The sequence below is a fragment of the Kazachstania africana genome, chromosome 11 (genome assembly GCF_000304475.1).
Source record: "Kazachstania africana CBS 2517 chromosome 11, complete genome".
NCBI lineage: Eukaryota > Fungi > Ascomycota > Saccharomycetes > Saccharomycetales > Saccharomycetaceae > Kazachstania > Kazachstania africana.
Genome location: NC_018950.1, coordinates 303,527 through 328,559, shown reverse-complemented (window position 1 = coordinate 328,559; position 25,033 = coordinate 303,527). Strand labels below are relative to the sequence as shown.

General features: G+C 36.4%; 12 protein-coding genes and 2 non-coding genes across 14 annotated transcripts; 4 read left to right on the top strand and 10 right to left on the bottom strand.

Moving 5' to 3' along the window:
- Window positions 1–6: 6 nt before the first annotated feature.
- On the top strand, window positions 7–669 carry RRP46 (exosome non-catalytic core subunit RRP46; the record flags this gene model as incomplete). Its single annotated transcript, XM_003959597.1, has 1 exon — window positions 7–669. The coding sequence occupies one exon, from the start codon at window positions 7–9 to the stop codon at window positions 667–669; it is 663 nt and encodes a 220-aa protein (XP_003959646.1).
- Window positions 670–775: 106 nt separating this feature from the next.
- Window positions 776–3,835, bottom strand: VAS1 (valine--tRNA ligase; the record flags this gene model as incomplete). The annotated part of the gene is made up of 1 exon (XM_003959596.1): window positions 776–3,835. The coding sequence occupies one exon, from the start codon at window positions 3,833–3,835 to the stop codon at window positions 776–778; it is 3,060 nt and encodes a 1,019-aa protein (XP_003959645.1).
- Window positions 3,836–4,114: 279 nt separating this feature from the next.
- Window positions 4,115–5,596, bottom strand: DRN1 (Drn1p; the record flags this gene model as incomplete). Its single annotated transcript, XM_003959595.1, has 1 exon — window positions 4,115–5,596. The coding sequence occupies one exon, from the start codon at window positions 5,594–5,596 to the stop codon at window positions 4,115–4,117; it is 1,482 nt and encodes a 493-aa protein (XP_003959644.1).
- Window positions 5,597–5,853: 257 nt separating this feature from the next.
- On the bottom strand, window positions 5,854–7,563 carry DBF2 (serine/threonine-protein kinase DBF2; the record flags this gene model as incomplete). The annotated part of the gene is made up of 1 exon (XM_003959594.1): window positions 5,854–7,563. One exon carries the CDS (start codon window positions 7,561–7,563, stop codon window positions 5,854–5,856), a length of 1,710 nt encoding a protein of 569 aa, XP_003959643.1.
- A 271-nt stretch (window positions 7,564–7,834) lies between these two features.
- On the bottom strand, window positions 7,835–9,355 carry PRP31 (U4/U6-U5 snRNP complex subunit PRP31; the record flags this gene model as incomplete). Its single annotated transcript, XM_003959593.1, has 1 exon — window positions 7,835–9,355. The coding sequence occupies one exon, from the start codon at window positions 9,353–9,355 to the stop codon at window positions 7,835–7,837; it is 1,521 nt and encodes a 506-aa protein (XP_003959642.1).
- A 262-nt stretch (window positions 9,356–9,617) lies between these two features.
- Window positions 9,618–13,259, bottom strand: UTP22 (rRNA-processing protein UTP22; the record flags this gene model as incomplete). The annotated part of the gene is made up of 1 exon (XM_003959592.1): window positions 9,618–13,259. The coding sequence occupies one exon, from the start codon at window positions 13,257–13,259 to the stop codon at window positions 9,618–9,620; it is 3,642 nt and encodes a 1,213-aa protein (XP_003959641.1).
- A 609-nt stretch (window positions 13,260–13,868) lies between these two features.
- KAFR0Ktrna10T lies at window positions 13,869–13,940 on the bottom strand. Its single transcript has one exon. It is a non-coding gene; the product is annotated as a tRNA-Thr (tRNA).
- Window positions 13,941–14,261: 321 nt separating this feature from the next.
- NNF2 (Nnf2p) lies at window positions 14,262–16,979 on the bottom strand (the record flags this gene model as incomplete). Its single annotated transcript, XM_003959591.1, has 1 exon — window positions 14,262–16,979. One exon carries the CDS (start codon window positions 16,977–16,979, stop codon window positions 14,262–14,264), a length of 2,718 nt encoding a protein of 905 aa, XP_003959640.1.
- A 489-nt stretch (window positions 16,980–17,468) lies between these two features.
- KAFR0K01500 (phenolic acid decarboxylase) lies at window positions 17,469–17,984 on the bottom strand (the record flags this gene model as incomplete). The annotated part of the gene is made up of 1 exon (XM_003959590.1): window positions 17,469–17,984. One exon carries the CDS (start codon window positions 17,982–17,984, stop codon window positions 17,469–17,471), a length of 516 nt encoding a protein of 171 aa, XP_003959639.1.
- Window positions 17,985–18,885: 901 nt separating this feature from the next.
- Window positions 18,886–19,407, top strand: KAFR0K01490 (phenolic acid decarboxylase; the record flags this gene model as incomplete). The annotated part of the gene is made up of 1 exon (XM_003959589.1): window positions 18,886–19,407. The coding sequence occupies one exon, from the start codon at window positions 18,886–18,888 to the stop codon at window positions 19,405–19,407; it is 522 nt and encodes a 173-aa protein (XP_003959638.1).
- A 61-nt stretch (window positions 19,408–19,468) lies between these two features.
- On the bottom strand, window positions 19,469–20,185 carry KAFR0K01480 (uncharacterized protein; the record flags this gene model as incomplete). Its single annotated transcript, XM_003959588.1, has 1 exon — window positions 19,469–20,185. One exon carries the CDS (start codon window positions 20,183–20,185, stop codon window positions 19,469–19,471), a length of 717 nt encoding a protein of 238 aa, XP_003959637.1.
- Window positions 20,186–21,627: 1,442 nt separating this feature from the next.
- On the top strand, window positions 21,628–22,602 carry PIL1 (lipid-binding protein PIL1; the record flags this gene model as incomplete). The annotated part of the gene is made up of 1 exon (XM_003959587.1): window positions 21,628–22,602. One exon carries the CDS (start codon window positions 21,628–21,630, stop codon window positions 22,600–22,602), a length of 975 nt encoding a protein of 324 aa, XP_003959636.1.
- Window positions 22,603–23,110: 508 nt separating this feature from the next.
- KAFR0Ktrna17G lies at window positions 23,111–23,181 on the bottom strand. The gene has a single exon. It is a non-coding gene; the product is annotated as a tRNA-Gly (tRNA).
- Window positions 23,182–23,649: 468 nt separating this feature from the next.
- On the top strand, window positions 23,650–24,729 carry MRP13 (mitochondrial 37S ribosomal protein mS44 MRP13; the record flags this gene model as incomplete). Its single annotated transcript, XM_003959586.1, has 1 exon — window positions 23,650–24,729. The coding sequence occupies one exon, from the start codon at window positions 23,650–23,652 to the stop codon at window positions 24,727–24,729; it is 1,080 nt and encodes a 359-aa protein (XP_003959635.1).
- Between the last annotated feature and the right edge of the window lie 304 nt (window positions 24,730–25,033).

Here is a 25,033-nt window from a genome sequence, read left to right as displayed (position 1 = left end):
CTACAGATGCAAGTTCAAACAGGTTATTTGAACAAAGTGGATGGTTCATCCCACTATGAGAACAAGTCCGTCAAAGTGATATGTTCAGTAACGGGTCCAATCGAGCCTAAAGCTCGTCAAGAACTACCAACACAGTTGGCTCTGGAAGTCACAGTTCGTCCCGCTATCGGTGTACCAACAACTAGAGAAATCACTTTACAAGACAAAATTCGTGGTGTCATAAGCCCCATTATTTGTCGTTATAAATATCCAAGGCAGCTGTGCCAAATAACGCTACAAATTTTAGAGTCCGGTGAAGAGGAAACTTTATTTAATGTTAAAGAACTTATTGGCTGCATTAACTCGACCGTATTCGCTCTCATTGACGCTGCTATTGCCATAAACAGTATTGCCGTGGGCGTTTCCATGGCAGTAATGGGAGATGGAACTTTTATCGTGGATCCAAGCAACGAACAATTGAAGAAATCTGTCTCTACTCACGCTTTGGTTTTCCAACTAGTAGACGGTTCAAAAGTTGTAGAAAACGTGCTGCTGTTAGACAGTTTTGGAAATTTTGATGAATCGACCCTATTTGAAGTGTTAGAGTACGGTGAGAAACACGCTCTATCATTAGCGAAAGATTTCAGGAAAACTATAGAAACCAAAATAAAAAAAGACTTGTTCATGTAAGAAGTTAATAATAATTAATCCATTATCATTCTATATTCACATGTACCTTATAAAGTAATATATATACGTTTTTACATTAAAGCTTTCAAATTATCTGCCATACTTTTTAAACCTGAAATTTTGGCAATAGTATCATCCAATGCCTTTTGGTTAGATTTTTTATTCCATCAGGAACTTTCATTTCGTAGTCAGATGAATTCATTGAGTGTTCTAGTGAGGATCTTTTTCTTTCTAAGTTCTTCAACTTTTTTTCTAACTTCAAAACTTCCCGATGAGGATTCTCAACATTGTCTTGGAGAGTCAAATGAATAGACACATTCTTATCAACAGTTTTTGTTGCATACCCTCTCGAGAAGTCTTCATGATTGTTGTTATAATGAAGATCCACGAGGTTTGATTTGACCGAATGCTTTATGAAAAGATCCTGATCTATTAATTCTTTCGAAATTACCTCGTCAGTGACAGAAATAGAAACGTTATACTTCTTGAGCATATGATATTGGTTAAGAAGTGATCTAAGTTCCCTTATTGTCGTCAATAAAATAGTACATTTATAGAAGCTAATTTCGTCCATGAAATTTTCTTGTGCAGCGGGATACGGTTGTTTTGATACTGTAACGTTTTGTGCAGCCTCAGGATGGAGCCTTTGCCATAATTCTTCAGTTAAAAAAGGCATTAAAGGATGTAACAATCTCAGCGCATTATCATTCACGGTATAAAGCGTTTCCTTACATGAAGCAATTTGTGCTTCGGTGCCACTTCTCAGAATGTATTTGAAATATTCGATGTATACATCACATATGGAGCGCCAGAATTGATGAATTGCCAATGTAGCCCCAGAAAAATCTCTCAATTTAAAACAATCATTCATCGTGTTGGAAGTTTCGGCCATAGTATGTAATATCCATTTTTCTATCATGGTTTCGTTACCAGATAGTTTAATTTTTAATGGAGGATAATCACCACCCAATTTTTGTATTGTAAATTTTGTAGCCTGGTAAATTTTATTGCAGAACTTTCTGTTGGTTTCTATACGATTGATATCTAAATAAATATCGCCAGAGTTCTGATTGCTGGTATAGCCACATAAAGAGAATCTCAAAGCATCCGCTCCACATCGTGCAATTCCATTTGGATACATCTTCCTTTGCCCTTCAAGGGCTCTAGCAATCTCCTTGGAATCCAAATTTCCGCTTAATAGTTTATCCTGTAATTCCGCCGGGGTTGCTCCAGTCACTACATCCAGTGGATCAATGACGTTTCCTAGAGATTTTGACATTTTTCTTCCAGAAGCGTCACGAACAAGCGGATGGCAAAAGACCTGCTTGAATGGTACTTTCTCAGTTAAATGAGTTCCTAATAAAATCATGCGAGTTACCCAAAAAAATAAGATGTCCCAGCCTGTTTCCAGAAGAGAATACGGTGAAAATAACTCCAGGTCTTCTGTGTTTTTAGGCCATCCTAAAGTAGAGATTGGCCATAATGCAGATGAAAACCAAGTATCCAGGACATCTTCATCTTGGTATAGCGTGAATTTAGAGTCAGGAAACTTTCTGTGTGCCTTCATATATGCCTCTTCTGAATTCCTGGCTGCTACCCAGAATCTTCCGTCGTTTTTATCGGTTTTTTGTCCCTCTAATTGAATGAAATAGACAGGACACCTATGTCCCCACCATAGTTGCCTAGAAATACACCAGTCCTGTATATTTTTCAACCAATTAAAATACTCTCTTTCTGAATGTTTCGGTAGAATTTTTATTTCACCACTTTTAACAACATCTGCAGCTTTTATTGCCATGTCTTTTTGATTCAACCACCATTGAGGTTTCAAAAGAGGCTCAATGACATCACCAGATCTGGAACAGATAGGTAATGTCGTTTCATGACCTTCTTGCCCGAAGTATAAATCTAGTTCTTTTAATTTCTTAATGACAAGACTTCTAGCATCAAATCTTTTTATTCCTTCCCAAGCGCGTCCACAATTGTTATTCAATAAGCCATCATCGGTGAAGATGTTAATGAATTCTAGACCATGCCGCTTTCCGACTTTGTAATCATTTTCGTCGTGAGCTGGCGTAATTTTAACAGCACCAGCGCCCAGTTCCTGGTTAACAATCTCAGCATCGAGGATAATAGGAATCTTTTTCGCTAGAAAAGGATGTTCAACGAACCTGCCATGTAGATGCTGGTATCTGGGATCATCAGGATGAACGGCTATTGCAACATCACCGAAAATAGTTTCGGGCCTAGTTGTAGCGACTTGTATTTTTTCATTAGAGTTACAGACTCGATATGCAATAGTTGTCAAAACACCGAACTCGATAGGTTCATCATAATTTGGGACATTCACCAAAGTCCTTCCCTTCAATTGCATTGTGTCGACTTCGAGATTAGAAATTGCTGTGTTAAGTTTTACAGACCAATTGATTAACTTGGATTCCCGATATATTAGGCCTTCGTCGTGTAGTCTAACAAAAGCTTCCACTACTGCGTCTGACAGTGGAGGATCCAAGGTGAAAGCTTCTCTACTCCAGTCATATGACGCTCCAAGCCTCTTGATTTGTTCTTTGATTCTATTGTGATAAAAGTCCTTCCATTCCCATATTTTTTGGTTGAATCGTACTCTCCCATAATCATACTTTGTCTTTTTCTCTGTAGACCACAATTTCCTTTCAACAACAGATTGAGTTGCAATGCCTGCATGATCAAAGCCTGGTAAAAATAATACAGTAGCACCTTTCATCCTATAGTATCTTATGAGAGCGTCTTGTAGTGAAATAGTTAACGCATGACCGATGTGTAAAGAACCAGTAACATTTGGTGGAGGTGCAGGAATACAAAATAAACCTTCAGATTTTATTGTCTTGTCAGATGTAAGATCGGGTTTGAATGCGCCAATCTGGTCCCACCAATCATACCATGATTGTTCTACCAGAGAAGGATTGTATGACGATGTTTCTGCCAATGTAATCGGCAGAAGTGCCTTTTTCTCAATATGCCCAGCATTTGAAGTACGACCCACTGCATTTTCAAGACGGTTCAGGCTGTAATATCTCTTTGAATCATGAACTGACTGTTCAATCCTCTTTCTTGTCTTCCTAATTGCTCGGTGATGAAGTTTCGAAGGAGTTGTTCTCCCGATCTGAAATATTACACTCAGCTTCATTTTTCACTTCCATGAAATAAATAATTATCAGATTTTGTAGCGATTGCAGAATATTAAACGATTGGCATGCACATATAACGGCATATTCTACCAGCTGATGACTTGGTAACGTCTCTATCAACTCTTATTGCCTTGATTTTCAATATCTCGTCCAGACCGCTTAGTTTACATCTGATATTCCAAAGAAAAATATATCTAAAGTGCATGCTTATTTTAGTATATATATATATATATGATATAGTAATATTGGATTGCTGTTGTTCTGAAAGTTACTCCAACTCAATTGCTCTTGCTGGGTTCATACTCCTTATAACTCTTTTGGAAAAGTTCAACTTCCTTAACTTCTTGCTCTTTGGTTTGCGAGCACACTGGGGAGTCCCATCTGACTCTCCTAGGTAAGTTCAGTAAAAATGCTAAAACTCTCCTACCAAATTGTAAATCTATTCTATCTTCAAGTTTAAATGTGGCTAAGTAGATTGTAGGGTCACTTTCTGCTGTTTCATAGACAGTAAATTGCATATAATTGTTTTGTGCATTTTCCATTATGCTCTTATAGTTGAAATCTGATAAGGAATTATAAGTTTGGAAATTTAATGCGACATTTTGTCTTAATTTTTCATTATTGAAATGAATTTGCCTATCGAGAGCTGTTCTAAATTTCATAATAAGATATTTTGGAATTGGAAGAAGCTGTTTATGGTAATGAATGGAACGATCAGAGTTAATTTCAAACACTACCGTTGACATTTCGAATTTATTGAAGTTCATTTTTACAATGCTTTTCTCGTAATTTATCATATCCTGTGCAAAACCAGATTGTAGAAGATTTTCTTGACCAACGTTGAATTTAGCAATATGTTCGATAGGAATCAGTAGACAGTGACCTGAAAAGTTCATTTCTCCCTTGGGAACACTTAATGGTCCTTTGGCAATTGTAATATAGGCATAATCACTTATTGAAACTATCATGTGGTCTTGTAACTTGGGGTTAGTGAAGCAGAAATGGCACGCCTCAGGCACCACAGTGCCAATCTTTTTTGTCTTATTCTGATAAGATTGTATACTATCATCGGGTTGTGGACGTTTCTTAGTTACATAGTATGGATTTTCTATGGCATTTGTAGGTGCAGTTGTATCTAATGTTGCGTCCAGTTCTAAATTGAGAGCATATGCCCATTTCTTGCCGGATTTCCCATAGGATGCTAAATTTAAGAATCGAGATATGGTGTTGGTTTCTTTCCATTGGAATGGTGGAGACTCGAAAAAGGTGTTGGCCTCTTTTCCAGTGAAATGGTATCTTGGCTGTAATAGTGTAATTGCATCGTCCAATATAGCGCTGCCTGTCACTCTTTGCTCCCTTTCAGCAACACATCTGCTCCATTCTTTTGTAATCAAAATATCGACAGTGTCATCGATTTCTTTAAACTTCGCCAGAACTTCATCTTTACACCCATTTAGCTCAGTGGCAGAGTTCATAATGTAAGCGATTCTAAGATCATTCGATGTTTGATATACACCATACCCGTTAAGTGATATTAGATTACTCTTTATCTTGGATGATTCTACTTCTGATGTAGAGGAGAATGTATATACTACTGGTAAGCCATCAATGTTCGTTACATTCAATTCTTGTACGACATCACCTAAAAAGAAAATGCATTCAAATGGTCCTGACTTCGAATTCAATTTTTTAACCTTCTCCACGATGGTATGACAATCTTTGCTTTCTCCATGGACAACCAGAATCTTGATTTTAGCCATTTCAGTCGAATTATTGTGCTTGCTCTTTCTATTCCTTCTAAGTTTTGAGCAATTTTTGATGGCCATTAAATTACCGTCGGCCAAATATTAGACTCTTCTTGGCAGAAGAAAACGTTTTGAACATGTCAAGGAACTGAAAATTATGAATTAATTATGTTTATCGATGTCCCTGCTCAGATGTGGCTGCTATATATTATAAAAAAATAGTGTATATGTATATGTGTTACCTGTAGATGTTATAAAAATTATCAATTTCACTAGTAAAATGTGGCAAATGGATCTGAATGTTCAGAACCGTTATAAAGTATACCACTGGAGCCTTGCTTACCATTTCTATGCCTGAAAGTGAAGCCTACTAACTTTGAGTCAACCGAAGCGTTATCAACCATTGCAGAAAGTTTATTTTGTCTCTTGAAGACGTCTGCATACTTGGCCATATCAGCTTCGTTTGTAAAATCGTCGAAATACCCAGCATCTGTCTCACTATCCAGTTGTGGGATAAATGGTGGCGACATATTTCTTAAACTGTCGAAGTTGACGTCCGAAAAATAAGGCATTCTCTTGACATGTTCGAAAGATCTTAATCTACTTATTGGGTCAGCAATTAATCTTGTAATTAAATCCCATGTTCTATCCGAGAAAGCGGGTCTACCATTATCTAGACGTGGCCTTCTTAAAGTTTGTTTCCAGTGTCTTAAATTTTCGTACGTTTCGTTAGTAGATGAACCACTAAACGGGGTATAACTAACTAAACTTTCAAATAGCATACAGCCCAGAGACCAATAATCAACAGTGAAATCATATTTTTTACCTTCAAGAACCTCCAACGCCATATAGTCTGGAGAACCTACCATAGAATTTGCATAATTTACTTCTGTTCGTCTTAAAGAATGGTACATTTGTCTTCTATCTTCTATGGATTTTTCTTTGAATTCAGGAAATTCAAGATTCTTAACCTCTTGTAGCCTTATTTTCATACTTTCAATTCTGTCATTTGATACAGTACCTGCAGCCAAACCAAAATCGGTTAATTTTATATGTCCTTTAGCATCAATTAGGAAATTTTCTGGTTTCAAATCTCTGTGAGTATACCCTAGTTCGTGTAAGGCGTTCACAGAACAGAACATTTCACTTATATAAAATCTTGCGTGTGCACTTTTCAGGTATCTAGTATTGATTAATAAGGTCCGGAAGTCACCACCTGGGACGAATTCCATTGCCAAAAAGAGACTTTCAGGATCCTGGAATGCATATAGTAATTTAACTAGCCACTCAGATCTTGTCGTAGTAAGAATATCCCTTTCTGTCAGCACATGATTTGTTTCATTAAGTTTGAAGAGTAACTTTTTATTTAAAATCTTCAAGGCACATACTTCCTTCGTATCTTTTTTCCTGGCCAAGTAAACTTGACCATAACCACCTTGGCCAACTTGTGTTATCATTTCAAAATCTTTATGTTTTGGTTTCAGCCTCCTTTTTCTTAATACTTCATTTTCTTTCTGGAGGTAACCGTACCATTCATCATTCAATGCGCTGTTGGGTATCTTCTCTAAAGTCTTTTGTTCTTCTAAATACTCCAACACCTTTTTAGTACGTTGTCTTCTACTTATGACATAGTCAAACATATCACAGTAGTAATCCAAAAAGTACATTTTGCACACGCTCACTAGTCTCTGAGTTTTAGCAGAAGATGCTGTTCTGTGGAAACCTTGTGGTAGTTTCTTTGGAGAGTTCATGAGCTCGATTTCTGCAGTAGTGTCATCAATATCCATCTTAGAGCTTTCATCCCCTGCAAAAAGAGCTGATTTGGTAGGAGAGGGTGTAGGTGTCCCGCCATGTCTAGTGTTCCTGTGTCTAGAAGGAGTGCCTGTTGGATAAGCAAATCGATTATTAGCTGCTGAGTCAAAACTCAATTGGCTCATATCCCCAGCCAATGCGTCAACATTTCTGTCAGTTCTAGAAAACATCTCAGTCCTGTTTAATAAATAGCAATTGTACCGTGATCGAAAGTAGTTTGTTGAATGTGTTCTTCAATTAGCCACTCTATTCATGAATGATTCGAACATATAAACTCGAAAGTAAACGTTTCTCTCCTCGACAAAGATCGTATTTATGGTACTTCCGGATAGGGAAATAAGATTTTTTGTGTAGAAAAAAAAAAAAAAAATAAAAGAGATGAGGCTCTCGATGTCTATGGAAATGATTGAAGGATATATACGCCTGTATGATTAGATATGGTTATGATGGTGGTAGATGATGTGAGAACCAATCGTGGTCAGGATTTGGGTCCTGTTTTTGTATCTTGCTGGGTCGGGAATGCCCTGTGGAGCCTGTTCCATTTGAAAATTCATTTAATGAAATGAGATACTCTTTCGCTTGTTTGTCTGTGTCTTTGATTCTTTGTTTCATAGACTTCGACATCTTGGCAGAGTTGTTAACGTTCCTTCCAGACCCTCCTACAATACCTGAAACTGTCTGCATGCTTGTGTTGGTCATTCCGAGACCGACTTCTTCTCCGAAGGCATCCATGATAGAAGTCTCCTGTTTCCCAAACTCCATTCTGTTTTGTAACTGTCTCAAATGAGACAGTTGGAATTGCTGTTTATACTTTCTAAACTTTCTTCCTGCTCTTTTCTTCTTCGGTTTATCTTCTGGAATTGGTAACGCTTTAGTATCCGATACATTTGGTGCTTCATTGATCTTTTTCACCTTAGTGAGAAGCTCATCTCTCCACTGTCTTCCCAAGGAATCGTCTGGGTTGGATTGATTAAGGCCTGCATCAACTCTTGCTGCAAGGGCAACCTTTGCACATAGCATTCGCAGCATTTGTTTCCTACTCCCAACTGGTGTTTCCTGTACCAACTCAGAATTATATATATAACCCTCTTGTCTTACACCACTTGCAGTCGTGTGTAGTTCATGCGATAAGTGTTTTTTTTTACCTATAGAGGCAAGGTTGCAATTTGGGACCTGGCTTAACTGGAGAATATCACCTGCATGAGAAACTAAAAGTGCAGTAATCTCAGAACCGAGAAGTGCACATAGATTAGGCGCAATGTGGTAGACCTTAGAGGATATATATGATGCAATGGTATGACGTAGTTCATCCAAAGTTATTATCATTTCTCTTGCCCGAAGAAGTCTTTGTTTGATCTCCAAGGGTAATGGAGTTGACTCATTGAATGAGGTTTTCATGGACATCATTAACACTAGAATCTGTTCCTTTGAAAGTTGTGCTACTTGTTCCAAGGAAGTAACAAGAGATCCCTCCGTATCTTTCTCGCTTGTCTCTAGTACATATATGACGTTAGAATATTGGGTAGCTGTTGCAATCAGAGATTCCAATTCAGAAAACCGTGCTGAGTATGAAAGTTTTAAATATTCATGTAGATTTGCTGTTTCAGTCCTTAAATTCAATGATATTTGATTCAAATACGGGAGCAACATGGTAAACTTTGAATTATGCTGCAATAAAATATGCGATATTCTGCTGGAAAGCTGGTATATATTAGATATGGATGACGGATCTATCGTAACCAAATCTGCCCTTGCCAACATAAATGGCTCATTAGCACCAGCTGACTTTTTCAATATAGTGAGGTCGTCCTCAACTGCTTTCCCATCCATATGCTTTACCACTTCTTCCTTGTTCGCTTCACTTAATGACCCCTCCTTTTGCTCAAAATTCTCTTCCTCATTGGCAGAAAAGTCTTCCAAGTCTTCTTCTAAATCTTTTAAGAAATCTTCTTCATCACTCATTATAGACCTGGATCAATATTCATAATAGAGTAGAGCGTGCTCTTTTCTAATTGTGGGCTTTATCCAACTGAAATTTTTTTCGATGAGCTTTTCACTTTTTCATGGCACACTTTTAATATTTTTTAGCTAATAATATTTGTACAAATTATTTTAAGAGCACGCATATAAAATGTAATAATCGGTAACATTCAATATAGTTGAGTTAAAAACTTTATATTATACAAATTCATGTTATATCCATGTGTTATAAATTATTGGTTACTTAATGGGACTGAAAATCTACTATGAGTTGGTCTCCGAATGCAGCAATCTCATTAAATATAGCCTCCTTATTCAAAACTACACTTTCATTATCAACAGGCTTAACGTTACAATCCATATTTACACGAAATTTCTGTTGTTTCTTGAACATTGGCTTTATTAAACCAGTAATCACATTTCTATCACCTTTCTTGCCTCCATTTACTCCAATATATCTATGGCTCGAAAAAATCAAACTGTTTTTGTACTTCATATTCAGATACTTAACTAAATGGTATGTTGGATCCATTTTTTCACTTAGTTCATCCAAGTTCTCTGGGAAAGCAGACCCAGATGAGGTTAAGTTTTTGAATTCTGTGCTTTCCAAAACACCACAGGAAGTTTTCATACTGAATGGGACTTTCAAGCGAGCAATGAAATCATAGTCATTCAATCCTGGAGTGAATAGTAAGTTTATTGTTTCTTCGTTTAATCCGTGTGCCTGGATTAGGTTAGTAGCGACCTTAGCTAATGCAGTCAATCTAGTGGCAATAGCTAAAGGAATGGCACTGGAATATAGGATACCACTGGGGTCGTTTCTAGAAGCGACAAAAAATTGAACATGTAAACCATTTGGATCGCCCTTTCTTAAATTTGCAAAATTGGATTGGATATCCTTGTATTGAGCCAGCGTAAGATTTTCTGAAAGTCTCTTCATAGTAGCAGAATCCAAATCATTGGCACCAATACTGGTTTCAAAAGAACTATCAAAGCTCTCTTCTGGCTTTACTAAATCTAAAATCATTGGATCTTCCTTCCAATTCCATTGACTTAAAAATTTCAGTATCTTCAAGAACCCATTTTCTACGGAACCTGGGATAGAATATGGAGCATGATCAACAAATGGTTTGATTGCAATTAGCTCTACAAGTTCTTCTTTTAAGTGACCGAGCAGTAAATGTGTATCTAGCCATTTCTTGAAGAGTCTCACAGTTGGAGAATAAAATTGGTATGAATGAGAGATGTTTTCAATGGTTCTTGTATGTCTAACTGAGGCAAGATATGCTGATGTGAAACTTAAAAATGTTTTTTCTAATTCTGGTTTGACCTCATTTCTTGCATTGGATATGGCTCTTAGATATAGAATTTCGTCTCGTTCAGTTAAAACTTTGAATCTGAACCCATAACCTTCGGGAGTTAAAACATTTAAGGCGGTGACGTCTAAATTGAATGGAACTACCTCATCACGAGTGAAGAAAGATTTATATTGACTACCATACTGAGAAGCTAGCTGCTCTTGAATTTTCAATAAGAATGCAGTTTTTGATTTTTCCAAGGAAGAAATTTCATCTGGCCATTTTGGTGATGTCTCAAATTCTAAGATAACATCCTGAAGGAAATCTGGATTGGCATATGCAAATGGAACCGGTTGGCAAAGACTTGTGTATCTAAATGCAGAGCCGACAGGTAATAATGATTTAATAGATAGTGGTAATTTCATCTTGAACATAATCTTGTATAATTCATCAAACGACTTTTTCAAATTGAAAAAGCTTGTTAAGTTTAGTACAGAGGTATTAGAACTTGCTGGTAGGTTAGGTAGTGGCAATAAATCTTGTATTTGTCTTGTGATGTTGTTTTCTATCCTTATTTTTTCAGAAATATGTCTCTTCAATACAAAATCTACTATGGCAGAGACAATTGGCTCAGATGAAGATGTGGACCAGACACAACTGTTTATAATGGAGCCATCTTTGAAACGACGTAAGGAAGATTTTGGACCCCAGAAATCTTTAAACAGAGCAGCTTCTGGTGTGACCTCTTCAAAATGAGCTGGGCCCTTGGTAACCAACTTCTCAGATTCCATTGGGTTAGTTAACAGCTTAATTTTGATACAACGCAAATTTAAGCCATTAGAATGGACTTTTCTCTTTGAAACTGGGAAGCTTGATCTTTGGCCTGCTAATTCAACTTCCAAGGCATTGATTCTATCACCGAGTGCGAATTTAAGAACACTCGTTATCTTATTGACTAGAAAATTTTCGGCAGTAATGAATTTTACTCTTTCACTTGCAGTGAATTTGGATGTCAAGATTGAAGCGGAAGGACCATTGCCGACTTGTGGAAAGTAAACATTAAAGCACATATCATACTTCAATTGATCTAGTTTACCGATATTAGTTAAGAAAATATTGGAAAATTGGTCTTGAACAACATTATTTAGCATTGCTAAAGTTTCCTTTGCATATACTTTCAAAGCCTGATATGAGCTAGCTGTCATTTTTGTTAGGATATTGACTTTTGTAGTTTTATCGAACAAAGTAGGGGTTTGAAAACCTTCTTGGACGTATTTGGAAAGGGATGCAGCATAGTTAATATCAGAGTGGAATTGTAGATGGCCATTATCGCAAAGATCCATAGTGGCTAGATATTTTATAACACCTTTGAATAACTGGTATGATGAGAAACCGTGTAATAAGATTTTATTACCGTTGACACCGCCACCATTTAACAAGGCAGCCATAAGCACAGTGAATTCAAAGGTTCCAAACCCACTTAGAGAGCCAGAATGTGATGATTTTGAAGAGAAACCTCTTTGGTGTAACCATAATCTACCTAATATTATTGCTTCTTGGAATGATTCAGTTTGTTTCTTTGCTTTGTAAAGGTACTTTAGATAGGTTTCGTGGGTAGATGAGGAAAGGATTGCAAAATTGTAGAGTGGTGTGGCAGGTAATGCATTTTCTTCGTTCGCTACTCTAATACAATTCTTATTTGGTAATAATTTTTTTGGTTCAAATATCTCGGATGGGAATCCAATAATTAAATTGATTGAAAATTTTGTCTTATAGAAATTTAGTTCATTATGTTGATCTTCTATTGGCTTTTGGCAATTCAAAGTTAAAATTGGTAATAGTGGATCATTATTGAAGTAAGAGTATTCTAAAGCCAGGAAACTATCTAGTTTTTCCTTGGCAAACAAAATTGATAGATGGTGAGTTAAGTAAGCCAAATAGACACTTCTCTTATGTAAACATCTGAAATTTAAATAATCTTTTTTCTCAAATAAAGACTCCGGCATGGTTAATAGTACGTCTATGACAGAACCTTGAGGTTGGTACATACCGGATTTTAATGCAAAGGAACCAATCAAAGATACATCTGGTCTCTTATAATCAAATTTGTATTTAGTTGTTGCTTCAGAAGGCCTTGGATCAACGAATGGAACAGAAACGACCTTATCTTTGAAAAATGAGTTGACTTCTGACATAGATTTTGATTCCCACTCAGGAACTTGTTGAATAAGGTCATATAATTTATGTAAAAATTTTTCCACTTTTAAAACGTGAGACTCTTTTAATTTGACTTGTTCTAGTAGTTCATCTATTTGTAATTTGAAGATGTTTGATTTGAATAACTCTGCTGTTTCTCTCGCTATATGTATATCTTGAGATGCTGTGCTACTATTCTTTGCTGTATTCTTACTTTTCACTTGTGATTCTTCGTCCTCATCGCTCGTATCATCCTCATCACTATGACTTAAATGCTGTTCAGTGAGCTTTGTATCATTTTCTATGTCACTTTTCAAACTAACCTTCTTATTGGAAGTTGTAATATCGCCTGACTCTGTAAGTTCAGAGGCTTTTCTCTTCGTTGTAACCATTTTTCGATGTAATCTGGAAGGTATATGAATTCACAATAGATATAAATACAGAGAAATGGAATGTAATAAGTAACCAGTTGAGTGAGTAATCAAAGGTCTAGCAGCAGAATGTATAATCTTGGTATCTATGCTAGTTATGACCACTAGAACACCTTGAGTTTGATCATCTCAAAATTGAAAAATTTCAATTTCCTCTAATGAAAATTTTCCGCCTAGAGCTTAACTATTCACACAGAGGCGAGCTTTCCCTCTCCCGGCAAAACACACGGGCAGCGCGTTCTCTGGAGAGAGAGAGAAATCAAGCTGGGCTTTCTTTCCAGCGAGGGAAAATTCAATTCGAAACTTTCCCTCCGCCGAGCATAGAGAAAGAGCAATTTTTTGGTTTCTTCTTTTAGGCGGAGAGAAACGAAGCTGAAGGGAAAAATGCATATCGTGCGAAGTTATGTTGGTGTGCTAGAAGTTATATAACAAGGCAAGCTATCTGCTTATATGCATTACTCTCACGAATGAACAGTACGTATGGAGATATGCTCATTGTAGGGACGCTGGATTATGTGCAGCACTCCATTGCAGAAAAATTTTTATTTTTTTTGGGGATTGTAAAAAATATGCCACCTGCCAGAATTGAACTAGCGACCTTTGCATTACAAGTGCAACGCTCTACCACTAAGCTAAGGAGGCAACCTGTAAGATGAGGGTAAACAGCGTATATTAGCTTCTAGTAATAAGAATCGGTCCCCATAATTCGATTCCGAAGCAAGGTGTTAGGCAGCTACAATTGAGAGAATTAAATAAATGTTATTTTCATGCTAAGATCATGTAGAACACCATGTATATATCTCGGATAGGTATCCAAGTTATCGAACGTCAGGTATATAAATTCTATTAGCATAGTTAGAAACCCAAGAGATATTCATCAGATGTTTTACATGCAATCAACTCAGAGTGTAACATTAAACTGTTATATATGTGTATATGCCGTGAAAACAAATTATATTTCACTTAATAACGATTCAAAATTGGTTGAATTCTCTCATTTTCAGCCTCTAGACGGCTAATATCCTGCTCAAGACCCTTAATTTGCAATTCCAATTCATTGATCTCACGAGCCCTTATATCTTCTCTCTTGGATCTTTCCTTCTCCTTCTTTTGAAGGAAATTAGCCTTGAATACTTCAAATATTTCGTTATTTTGGTCCAATTCTTTCTGTAACCTATCACGTCTAGCTTCTAATTTCTCCTTTCTTGACAACAACTGGTTGTATTCGGTTTCTAATTTTCCCATTTTACCTGTGACTTCATCTAATTTCTTCTTCAAATTTTCTTCAGCTTTACTGAATTCTAATTCCTTTTTGAGATGATAATTTTTTTTCTCCAAGTATCTATCTTCTAGCTCAAATTCATCCTTGCTTACGTTTTTAAACTCTTCTTCTAATTCAGCTACAGAATTTTCATTTTGTTGAAGCGCAATTTTCAGATTTTCCACTTTAGATGAATTCTTCTCCTCTGTAGATGCATTTTGTTTCAATTTGTTCTTCAAATGGTCAATTTCTTGTTTAAATGCATTCAGTTTTTTGGTAATCTCTTTCTTTGTTTTTTTCAGTTTAAGCCTCTCATCTGATAAATTTGCATTTGTGGTCAGGACAGAGTGCTTTAATGTCAATAAAGGTGATAAAAATTTTCTATGGTAATAAGATGGGAAAGTAAGATCTAGCTTTTCAAAATTTTTAGAAAGCTTATCCGCTGAATCGTCGGACACATTACGATCACCTTGACCTTTTGTTCTAATTATCAAGTCGGTATTAAAAAATACTGCGGTCTGATTTAACCTATTAATAAATTGTATGTCATAAGAACATGAAGGTACTAGCCCATTAACAACGACATATTCTTCACCAACGTGCTCTAAAATCAAAGAACAAGAGACTTCAGACCAAATAAGTCCATTAACCAGAACGATGAGTTCACCGTCGTGTAAATTTTCAATGTGAAACGTTAAACTATGCGTACCTATTTCCACGATACAGACTTTATAATCGTTTTCTTTTCTGTTGAATATGTTATCATTCGTGGATAATAGGTTCAATTGACTAAAATCATCAGATGCTGTCTGGGCAATCAAAGCCATAGAGTTCAAGGGGTCGTCAGAACGATTGAATACACTTTTAGTCCTTTTCCTGCCGTCAATTGCAGAGTAATCAAGAGAATTGTGCGGTCCATGCTCTTCTACAGAGGGTACTGGAGTTATAGTATCATCATTCGATGAGCTGAGTGGAGTTAAATCATCGACTTTCTCTTTTGTTTCTTTAAATTCCTTCAAATATTTCTTTTCGAAATTTGTAGTTTTCAAAGTGACTAAAATGGACCAAAGGGGTGAAATTAAAACTTTCTTATCAGCCTCAAAAAGATACCTAATGAAATTTTCCAAATTTGATGTTACGGTAATATCTGTTTTCAAATCACTTGAAATTTCAGTGTCCAGATTTTCAATACCTATTTCATAAAATTGATTTATAAAATTATTTTCATTGTTTGAAAGCACAACGTTACTTGAAGAAGTGTTGGAACTTTTTTCTGTTGAAGTAGTAGTGACTGTCTGTACGTTGGTCTTTTCTGGAACGGTCACAGTTGGTTCAAAAGTCTTGATTTGACCAACAACATTAGTGAAATGGGGTAAAATATTATTAACAAAAGTTTTATTGTTGTTTGACTTTCCTATATTTGCAGTATTGTTTTTCAAACCTGCTGGATTATCATTAATAACATTTGTGTTCAAAGAATTATCATTTTTTGCTGATGAAGATGATAAAATTCTTTGAGAAGTTGCAGAGGGAATTCGATGATGGAGTTCATCTTTGGCTTGATGGCTCTTGAAACCATGAGGAGAAGACGTGGATAAGGAACGTAAAACACTATTTTTCTTCGCCACTGGTTGCTGAGAATCGCTAGAAAATACTGTATTTCTTGCAAACTGTGTGTATACAATGTGCAAAGATAGATAGTAACAAAGATGGGTAATATATTTGTTCCATTCGTTAGGAATTGTGGGGACAAACAAATGGAGCAATTTAAACAGAATCAAAGAGTATCTGTAAAAAAATGATATCAATGGACTTTTCAATGGGAATGTCTTTATTGATTGATAGAAAACGAATGGTGGTCCGTCGTTGAAAGGGGCCAATCTCTTCAGTATATTACTTGATACTGCATAAAGGACTGTGCAAATAGTAGCATAACTTAAACAATCACCAGGATCGTTAATCATAAACGAGGCAATGATTGCAATTGCTAACTTTTCAGTTGGCACTACGAAGTAGTTTCCTCCATATACTTTCAGGACTGTAGCCAGTGTGAACTCAACTACCGCGTGTAGAAATGGGGCCAATATGAATTTCTCTTTGAAGATACTTGTGTTTTGATTGCGAGATAATTTTTTACTAGTAGCTGCACCATTTGGGACCTTCATGGACGAGGACTGTGAAGACAAAGAGCCTACGCTCTCAATATGGGAAACTTCTTCGATACGAGGCGAAGGCTTCTTTTGAAGAAATAATGTAATAAACATATTGGTGATAAAATTTTTGAATTTGGTCATTAAAATGAAAGTGACTAATAAACATAGTGAAGAGAAGTGATTGAAACTTAAAAACACTATGAACAATGCCAAAGTATCTTCGAAGCGATGCCTACTAGATAGGCTTATGCAGCCACCACGGAACATTTCTTCTTTCTCTTATACGTCAGTAAGTGATCTACCTTTTTCTTCTATTTCTTTACAGTGTTAAAAGGAGAGATCTTGATTGTCTAGAAAGAAAGTAGCGAAAATGAATGCAATTTTGCGTGGTTATTCTTAACCAATGTAGCTTTCAGAGAAATGCAAAATCTCACTTTATGTACGTAGTGATGTTACTTTATATGACTATTTCTAATCATCAAAATTTTTCAAAATATTGTATACTGTTTGGTTTCTGGACGGAATATTTCCCGTCAAATTCAAAGTTTTTCCTTCGGAGAGAGATTGGATAAAAGTCATATAAAAGATCTGCATTGAATAAGAAGCTCTATCATTACTGAAGCGAATATCATATCGTATGCTTCCAAGAAGAGGAAGGAAAAGTGGGAGAACTAAGCTAATTTAGTTTTGTTAAATGCTATATAAAACGTATAAAAGAAGAGAGCGAAATGGTGGATGGAATTATGTCATGTAGACTTATTTGTTCTTACGTAGACATTCTGGGAAGTTTGGTGGCAACTCAGAAGGTGGAACACTGATCAGATCATTATCATTGAGACCAGCATCTTGAATAAAGGTGATGGTGGCGAATTCATCGATAACTTCAGTTGGGTAGGCCGGACCTTCGGCACGATAGGCTTCCATCTTTGGGATGAAGTCATTTTGGAAGCAAACAGTCTTCTTTGGGTCGTTGATAACCCAACGTGGGAAGAAGATGGTACCGTGGTATATTAAGTCAGTCAAATTGGCAGTCAAACTGACGTCAGTACCAGTTGGTTCAGTCCATGAAATCTTGTAAATTTGTTCACCGACACGAGCGATGTAGACTTCTTGATCTTTAACCCAGCGACCACCAACAATACCAGAATGAATACGGTAGTCGATTGTCTTTTCATTTTTAACGTAAATTTCGTAGTTCCAGCCGTTGTCGTAAGTGTAAACAATGTGTTTACCAGCAAAACCGCTTAAATCGTGTTTGTCAAATGCAGGCATATTATTTTGAGTTGGTGGGTAGATGTATATATAAATATCAATTTTATCAAAATTGAATATGCCATTGAAAAAAGATAGAATTTTGAATCTGAATTTGACGTTTTATACTTCCCTTTTATATGTTTTCAGCCAAGAAGTGTCAATTCAGGTACAGGTTCCGTGAGGCGGACGGAACCGTTATGGATCCTTCTCCCAAGCGATACCTTTCCGTATTTCAGCCAAGGTTTCAAGTGAACGGCTGCTTCGCTGATACTCTTGGTGCGGGGTTCCACGTCTGTCGGTTCGCAAGTTTACACTAAAAATGAATGGCTCAACAAGCCGTTGCGAGAATTATTGACCTTCGTCTATGGCGTCTTCCGTTATCATCTCGCTTCTCATACACTTTAAGGTACCAAAATTGAACATTTTTCCCCGTACTTCTTCTCTTCAAAATAACGCCATTTATTCTCTTTCGATCTGCAACCGTAAACGAGAGACGAACGCCAAAATACCGCAGCAAAATTGATTGGAACATTCATTTGGACGTATAAACGAACATTCCATACAAGTGTTTGCCAGATATTCCAATTACTTCAGTATCTACTTTTGCATTTATATACATATGTATGTGCCGCGTTGCCACGGCGGCCATGGAAGAATATGGCAGGTGGACGGTTCGGTTCGGTTACTGTACACTCTGCACATCCGGAATGTTAAGTGTATATAGGCTGCTAAAATCTTGCGATAATTAGATTCTGAAATCATTCGTATACGCATCACTCTCCTGCCACTACTCTGCAAAACAGCCAGTTTATTTTTCCTTATAAACTTAATCAATATATGTATAAATACTACCGTATTTCATGGTCGTTAGTCCCCAATTAAAAGGTAAGGGAAACACAGGAACAACATATACGGAAAGATGGTATCATTTGATCTTCATGATTTAAGTGCTATTGTAGGCAAGCGTCTAGTTTACACGTATGAAAATGGTTTTATTTGTGAAATTTATATAAGAAACGAAAGTGAGATGGATTATCGAGTTCATAAAGGTCTTGTTGGTGGTTTATGGGAAATCGGTCAAAACATATACATGGTTCGTGTTGGAGCAGACGTTTACAAGTTGTCCTGGTTGGAACCAAAGGGTACCGATGTAAGTATTATTGTTAATTTAGAACAGAAGTTTGTTCACGGTACCATTTGGTACCCACGATGGGTTGTAAATAATCCAGAAAAAGTTATTTGTCTGCAAAGAGACTTTATCCCACAGATGGAAGCTCTACGTGATGCTGGACCAGCTTATCCTACTAAACTGATTGATGAATTTGCAACTTTAACGTTTATGAGCGATTGCGGGAAAAATAATGATGAAGTGATTAATTGTCCTCCTGGAGAATTACCATCTAATTTCCCAAATAATCTCAGCGAAAAGAATTTACTTTAACTAGTCTTAACCTTATTATAAAATTAGAATAGTTAATAAATATTTATAAAAGGTATATCGTTTATTTTTCAGCAGCATCCATGGATCTGGTAGCGACGGAGCTAGCAGAAGCTGGGTTGACACCAGTAACAATTCTGCCATCGGTGATGGAGAAGTCATCCCATGGGCCAATTGGAGCCAAATATTTGACATTGTATTTCTTAGCAATATCTTCAACAGAAAGTAAGTTCTTTTCCTTCATGACGGTGTCGACGCCCATGATAGCTTCACCAACATCAGTGAAACCGGTAATAACTTTTCCAGTTAAGACGTTCTTACCAGTCTTCTTGTCATTTAAGCCATCAAAAATAGCTGGACCGTGACAGACAGCAGATAAGACACCGCCTTGTTCGTAAATGTCAGCGGCGATGCTTTGTAAACCTTTAGCGGTTGGGTAGTCGAATAGAGTACCATGACCGGCAGAAGCGAAGAAGATAGAGTAGTCAGCAGCATTGACTTCACTTGGCTTCTTGACGTTAGCTAAAGCTTTGTTGAATTCGGAGTCTTTATTTTCGTAATCTTTTCTGTCTTGACCGTTTAAGAAATCTTCAGTTAAAGAGTGAGCGTCCCAACCGAAGGAACCAGTTTCAGAAACGAAATCGACTTCGTAGCCTCTAGCTTTGTAGGTGTTGAATGGATGTAAAGCTTCGACTAAGAAAACACCAGTCTTGCTGCCATCAGCGTACAAAGGACCGTGATATGAAGTTAAAGCGATTAAAACTCTCTTGTTAGCGACCATTTTTGTTTGTAGTTATTGTAGTTGTTATTGATATTTTATTATTATAGGAACCAAGAATCATATTCATTTTATTGATGGATTGCCGATGGTTTATATACTTTCTGTTAAAGATAGTTCGAGCATTGAAGATAAGTAATCTGTGTTAGGTAATATGACGCTTACGAAAGTTTCGACTCGGACGCGGATTAGAATGTTAAAAATGACAAAGCCTGCTGACAAATTTGCTCTTTGCTGGCAGCTTAAAAAGATTATATATGCTCACGAGCGAAGACTTCCTTTAATATTCGAGTGCGTTGGACGTTCAGTGCACCCATGGATACGTTCTTGGGACTGAATCCTCTACATAATTACATGTGTTGCGAAAAATTTTCTAGAATATTTAAATGTTCTTTATATGATTAGAAGATATTTGCTCTTTGCTGGGATGCCGCATTGTCAATTATGTGAAATTGACCATGTATGTATGGTATGGGAATCGATATACAAAGCGATATAAGTGATGGTCAAGTTGCAGATTGTGTTTCGCGGACTGAAACAAAGACGTTATTTGTAAGACGTTGGGACGGATCGAGAACACTTTGTTTAATAACTGTATCAAGATATGGCAGTGAGTGCGGTTGTATCAATTGAGCAAGTGGTTGGGCACAATCCCCGGACAGTGTCTGCCATCTTCCAAGTCTCTCTGTCAGCCACAGCACTATTGCTCGACTACATACTAACATTGTTCGGCCAAGAGACAGGTGATAACATAAGACACGAACAGAGATCACTGAAGATGGAAAATGTGTGATCCCGCTGTGACATATTTGTTGCTCTGCTTGCAAATCCCTCTTCCCTTCACCGCCCCTCAACTTCTTTCTTCCCGTCTGCCCCTTTGGAAAAGAGATTGACACAGAAGAAAAAAAAAAAAAATTGGAATGGCTGTGCCAATCCACACATGATAATGGAAGGGGACTTCAAGACAGAGCCACCTAGCCTCTTCTCATGATATACATAACATATATAAGCAATGGCAGCAGCAGACAGCAGACTTACTACACACAATGTAATGGATGATCTGTTCACATAGGGTAACCCCCGTCCCCAATAATTCTCTTCCCCTCTCTCCCTCTCTCTATCTCTGTCTCTCTGTCTTTTCCCTTAATCTTTTTAATATTTTCTCTTCTCCCTTGGCTTTTCTCTCTTCTCAATCTCAAATTGTATTTTTCTCGCTTTTCCTTCCCTCTCCATTTTTTTAGAAAGAAAAAAAATACACACACATAATATATAAAAGAGTAAAACTTTCATTTAGGGAGTGTCAAGGAAAAAAAAATTTTCTTCTTCTTCAATAGTGTCTCGTTTCTTTGTTATAATACAACGAATCATATACATATAGGAAAGCAATCTGGAAATTACGTTCGACATAATCGATTTGGAAGGAAAGTTTCTCTAAAATAAAAATAATGCACAGAACTTACTCTCTAAGAAATTCGAGGGCTCCAACTGCTTCTCAATTGCAAAACCCTCCTCCACCAACTTCAACTACAAAAAATAAATTTTTCGGTAAAGGTGGTCTTGCTTTCCAATTGCGTAAGAATGCTGCAGGCGCTTTTGGTCCAGAATTATCAAGAAAATTATCTCAATTGGTTAAAATTGAAAAAAATGTCTTACGTTCAATGGAAATCGCTGCAAATGAAAGACGTGAAGCTGCAAAACAACTGTCTATTTGGGGTCTTGAGAATGATGATGATGTCAGTGATATCACCGATAAATTAGGTGTTCTTATCTATGAAATAAGTGAATTGGATGATCAATTCATTGATAGATACGATCAATATCGTCTAACTTTGAAATCAATTAGAGATATCGAAGGTTCAGTACAACCTTCAAGAGATAGGAAAGATAAAATCACCGATAAAATCGCATACTTGAAATACAAGGATCCTGGTTCTCCAAAGATTGAAGTATTAGAACAAGAATTAGTTAGAGCAGAAGCTGAATCTTTAGTAGCAGAAGCTCAACTTTCAAATATTACAAGATCAAAATTAAGAGCAGCTTTCAATTATCAATTCGATTCAATCATTGAACATTCTGAAAAAATCGCTTTGATCGCTGGTTACGGAAAGGCATTACTAGAATTACTTGATGACTCTCCAGTGACTCCAGGTGAAACAAGACCTGCTTACGACGGTTACGAAGCTTCAAAACAAATTATCATCGATGCTGAAAGTGCTTTGAATGAATGGACTCTAGATTCTGCTCAAGTTAAGCCTTCTTTAAGTTTTAAACAAGATTATGAAGATTATGAAGACGAAGAAGACGAGGAAGAAGGCTTACAAGGCGATCACAATAAAGAACCAAGATGGTCTGATGATGAAGAACAAATTGTGGAAGAAGAAGAAATTGTCCAAGGTAACGATCCAATTGAGACTGCTTGAAGAAACAGAGAAAAAAATAATGAAAAAGATTAGATCATTTCAAATCCTCTACCCTACCCTTCCTATTATTTTTTTTCTTTATCCTCCTCTCTCTCTCTCTTTCTCTATAAATTTTTTATCCCTACCAAATTCACCCTTTTTTATTAACTAGTTATTCAATTACTCCGCCTTTCAAACGAGAGTAAGACTAAAAACCAGCAAAAAAAACAACTCTAAAAAAAAATTTGACCTTTTTCTATATCATTTTTTTCTTTTATGTAAAATTTTCTTATTATGTATTCGACTAAATTAATTTTTAATTTAATTTAATTTAATTCAATCCAATTCGATTAAAATTTGTTACATTCACCTCTTTTGATCCCTTGCATCTATATCAAAAGGGTCTAGCTCTAAAAAAATTAAAATATTTCCGTCGGACTCCCTTCGGCCTTTTTTTTCTATGTAGATCAATCCCAAAAGGGAAATTTATAAACAACAAAAAATTTTGATGAAGCAAATAAAAAATAAATGCGCAAGCCCGGAATCGAACCGGGGGCCCAACGATGGCAACGTTGGATTTTACCACTAAACCACTTGCGCGTATTATTTGTACTCTCTTAAGATACAGGAGAATACTACTCCATCCAATTCTCCTCTCAATACTACCACCAATTCCTCCTATACAAAATAGCTAGCCATCATTCTCGGTTTGTTAGCACTGCTACATTACGATGCAAGCTAAACTGTTCGGTTTTTTACGCGTTTCAAAATACTAATCAAGTAAATTTGCCCATTTCTCCGCTGTAAAGTACAATAATGTCAATTGCACGGTCCCCATAACAACAATAATATCTCACATCTCCCATTCGTACCTTCCATCCACTTCATTCACTTCCATCTGTCATGTTTCTTACGATAATCATGGTTTTCTAATATGGAAGAGAAAAAAATGGTTTGTCCGAGACTCGAATCCAAAGTAGATGATATACACTGAATCAACAGAAGGAAGTGACTTTCATAGCACTTTCATAAACGGGAAATTTTACATATATCCTCGTAGTATTAGTCATGTATAGGCCTTCTTCAAAATTGTCTTCGTCGGTGACCATTTTTAAGAGATTCAATACCACAACAACTCCTCCTCCTCCTCCTCCTCCTCCTCCTCCTCTTAGAAAACCAATTGACGAATACTTCACCTACTTCAATACAAAGGCGACATTAAGACCATTGATTTATCGTCCCAAGAATGCAAACACACTATTAACCATGGACCTAAAGGATCCGATGACTAAAGAGCCTATAAAGCCTCGAAGCCCCATAAAACCCATTCAAAAAACCGTCTTAACAGAATATATAAAGACTATTCCTTATGGCTCGAATGAGTTTTACGATTGGTTCAAGAAATGGACGAGTGTAACACCAAGAAAACGTGAAATTTGGCACTTTTTCAATTCTGCTCATTTCCAAACGATGATATTTCAATCTTTTTTCAAAATTGGTGATTTTAGTAGATTGACTGGTTATCTTTATTCTAAGAGGGCCAAATTTATGAAAAGTAAACATTACAAGTTATATGATATGGAACACTTCTTTAATTCGATTATTGCATGCAATTTACATAGATCAAAATTTTTCGAATTCGATAATCCAAAAACTTCTTTAAAAAAACTGAAAAACGTTTGGGCTAATGTCACTTTTAGAAATAACACTAATGGACTATCTAACTTGTTAGTAGAATGTCTGGGAAGAAGGTTAGGCTTTGATCCCTCTGGTCAATTGAAAGGTTTTGAAAACGTTAAAGTCAAATTACCTACAATTAGTGAATTGTCAGAACAGAACGATGAAAGCATAAAAAAATTCCATGAAGATAATGAAAATACGTATATTATAACGAGAACAATAGCCCAATTCAGTGACGCAAGTGATATCAACCCGGAAGTACAAAAATTCAACGAAGAATATCAAACATTGAACAAGAAATTTTTGAAACAAGATATCTACGATGAATATATGCATACCATGGAGGATACATGGTCAAAGAAATTGAAACTAAATAGTGTGTTGAATGAGCAAGAAGAGGATGAAATAAAGGAAAATTCCAGTGAATTGAAAGAGGATGGCAGTGAAGAGCAACAAAAATCTAATTAAATGTATTAAACAAAGTGCACTTATAATGCACGCATGTAAATAGTAATACGAACGTCAATTTTGGAATCCGTAATATTAGTTGAATGATAGTCTTCATTTATCACCTATATGTCAAATTAACACGATTTACTTTACCCGGTCGATCAGTCACAAATTTTTTGTCAAAAAATATTTGCAGAATGAGCATCGTTTGAAATATTTTATTATAACTACTGTAATTACTTCTTGGCAAGAAAGCTTGATTTTCAAAAGCCACTTGGTCAAAGCTATTTTAATCTTAACAGATTAACTGACGTGCCTTCCT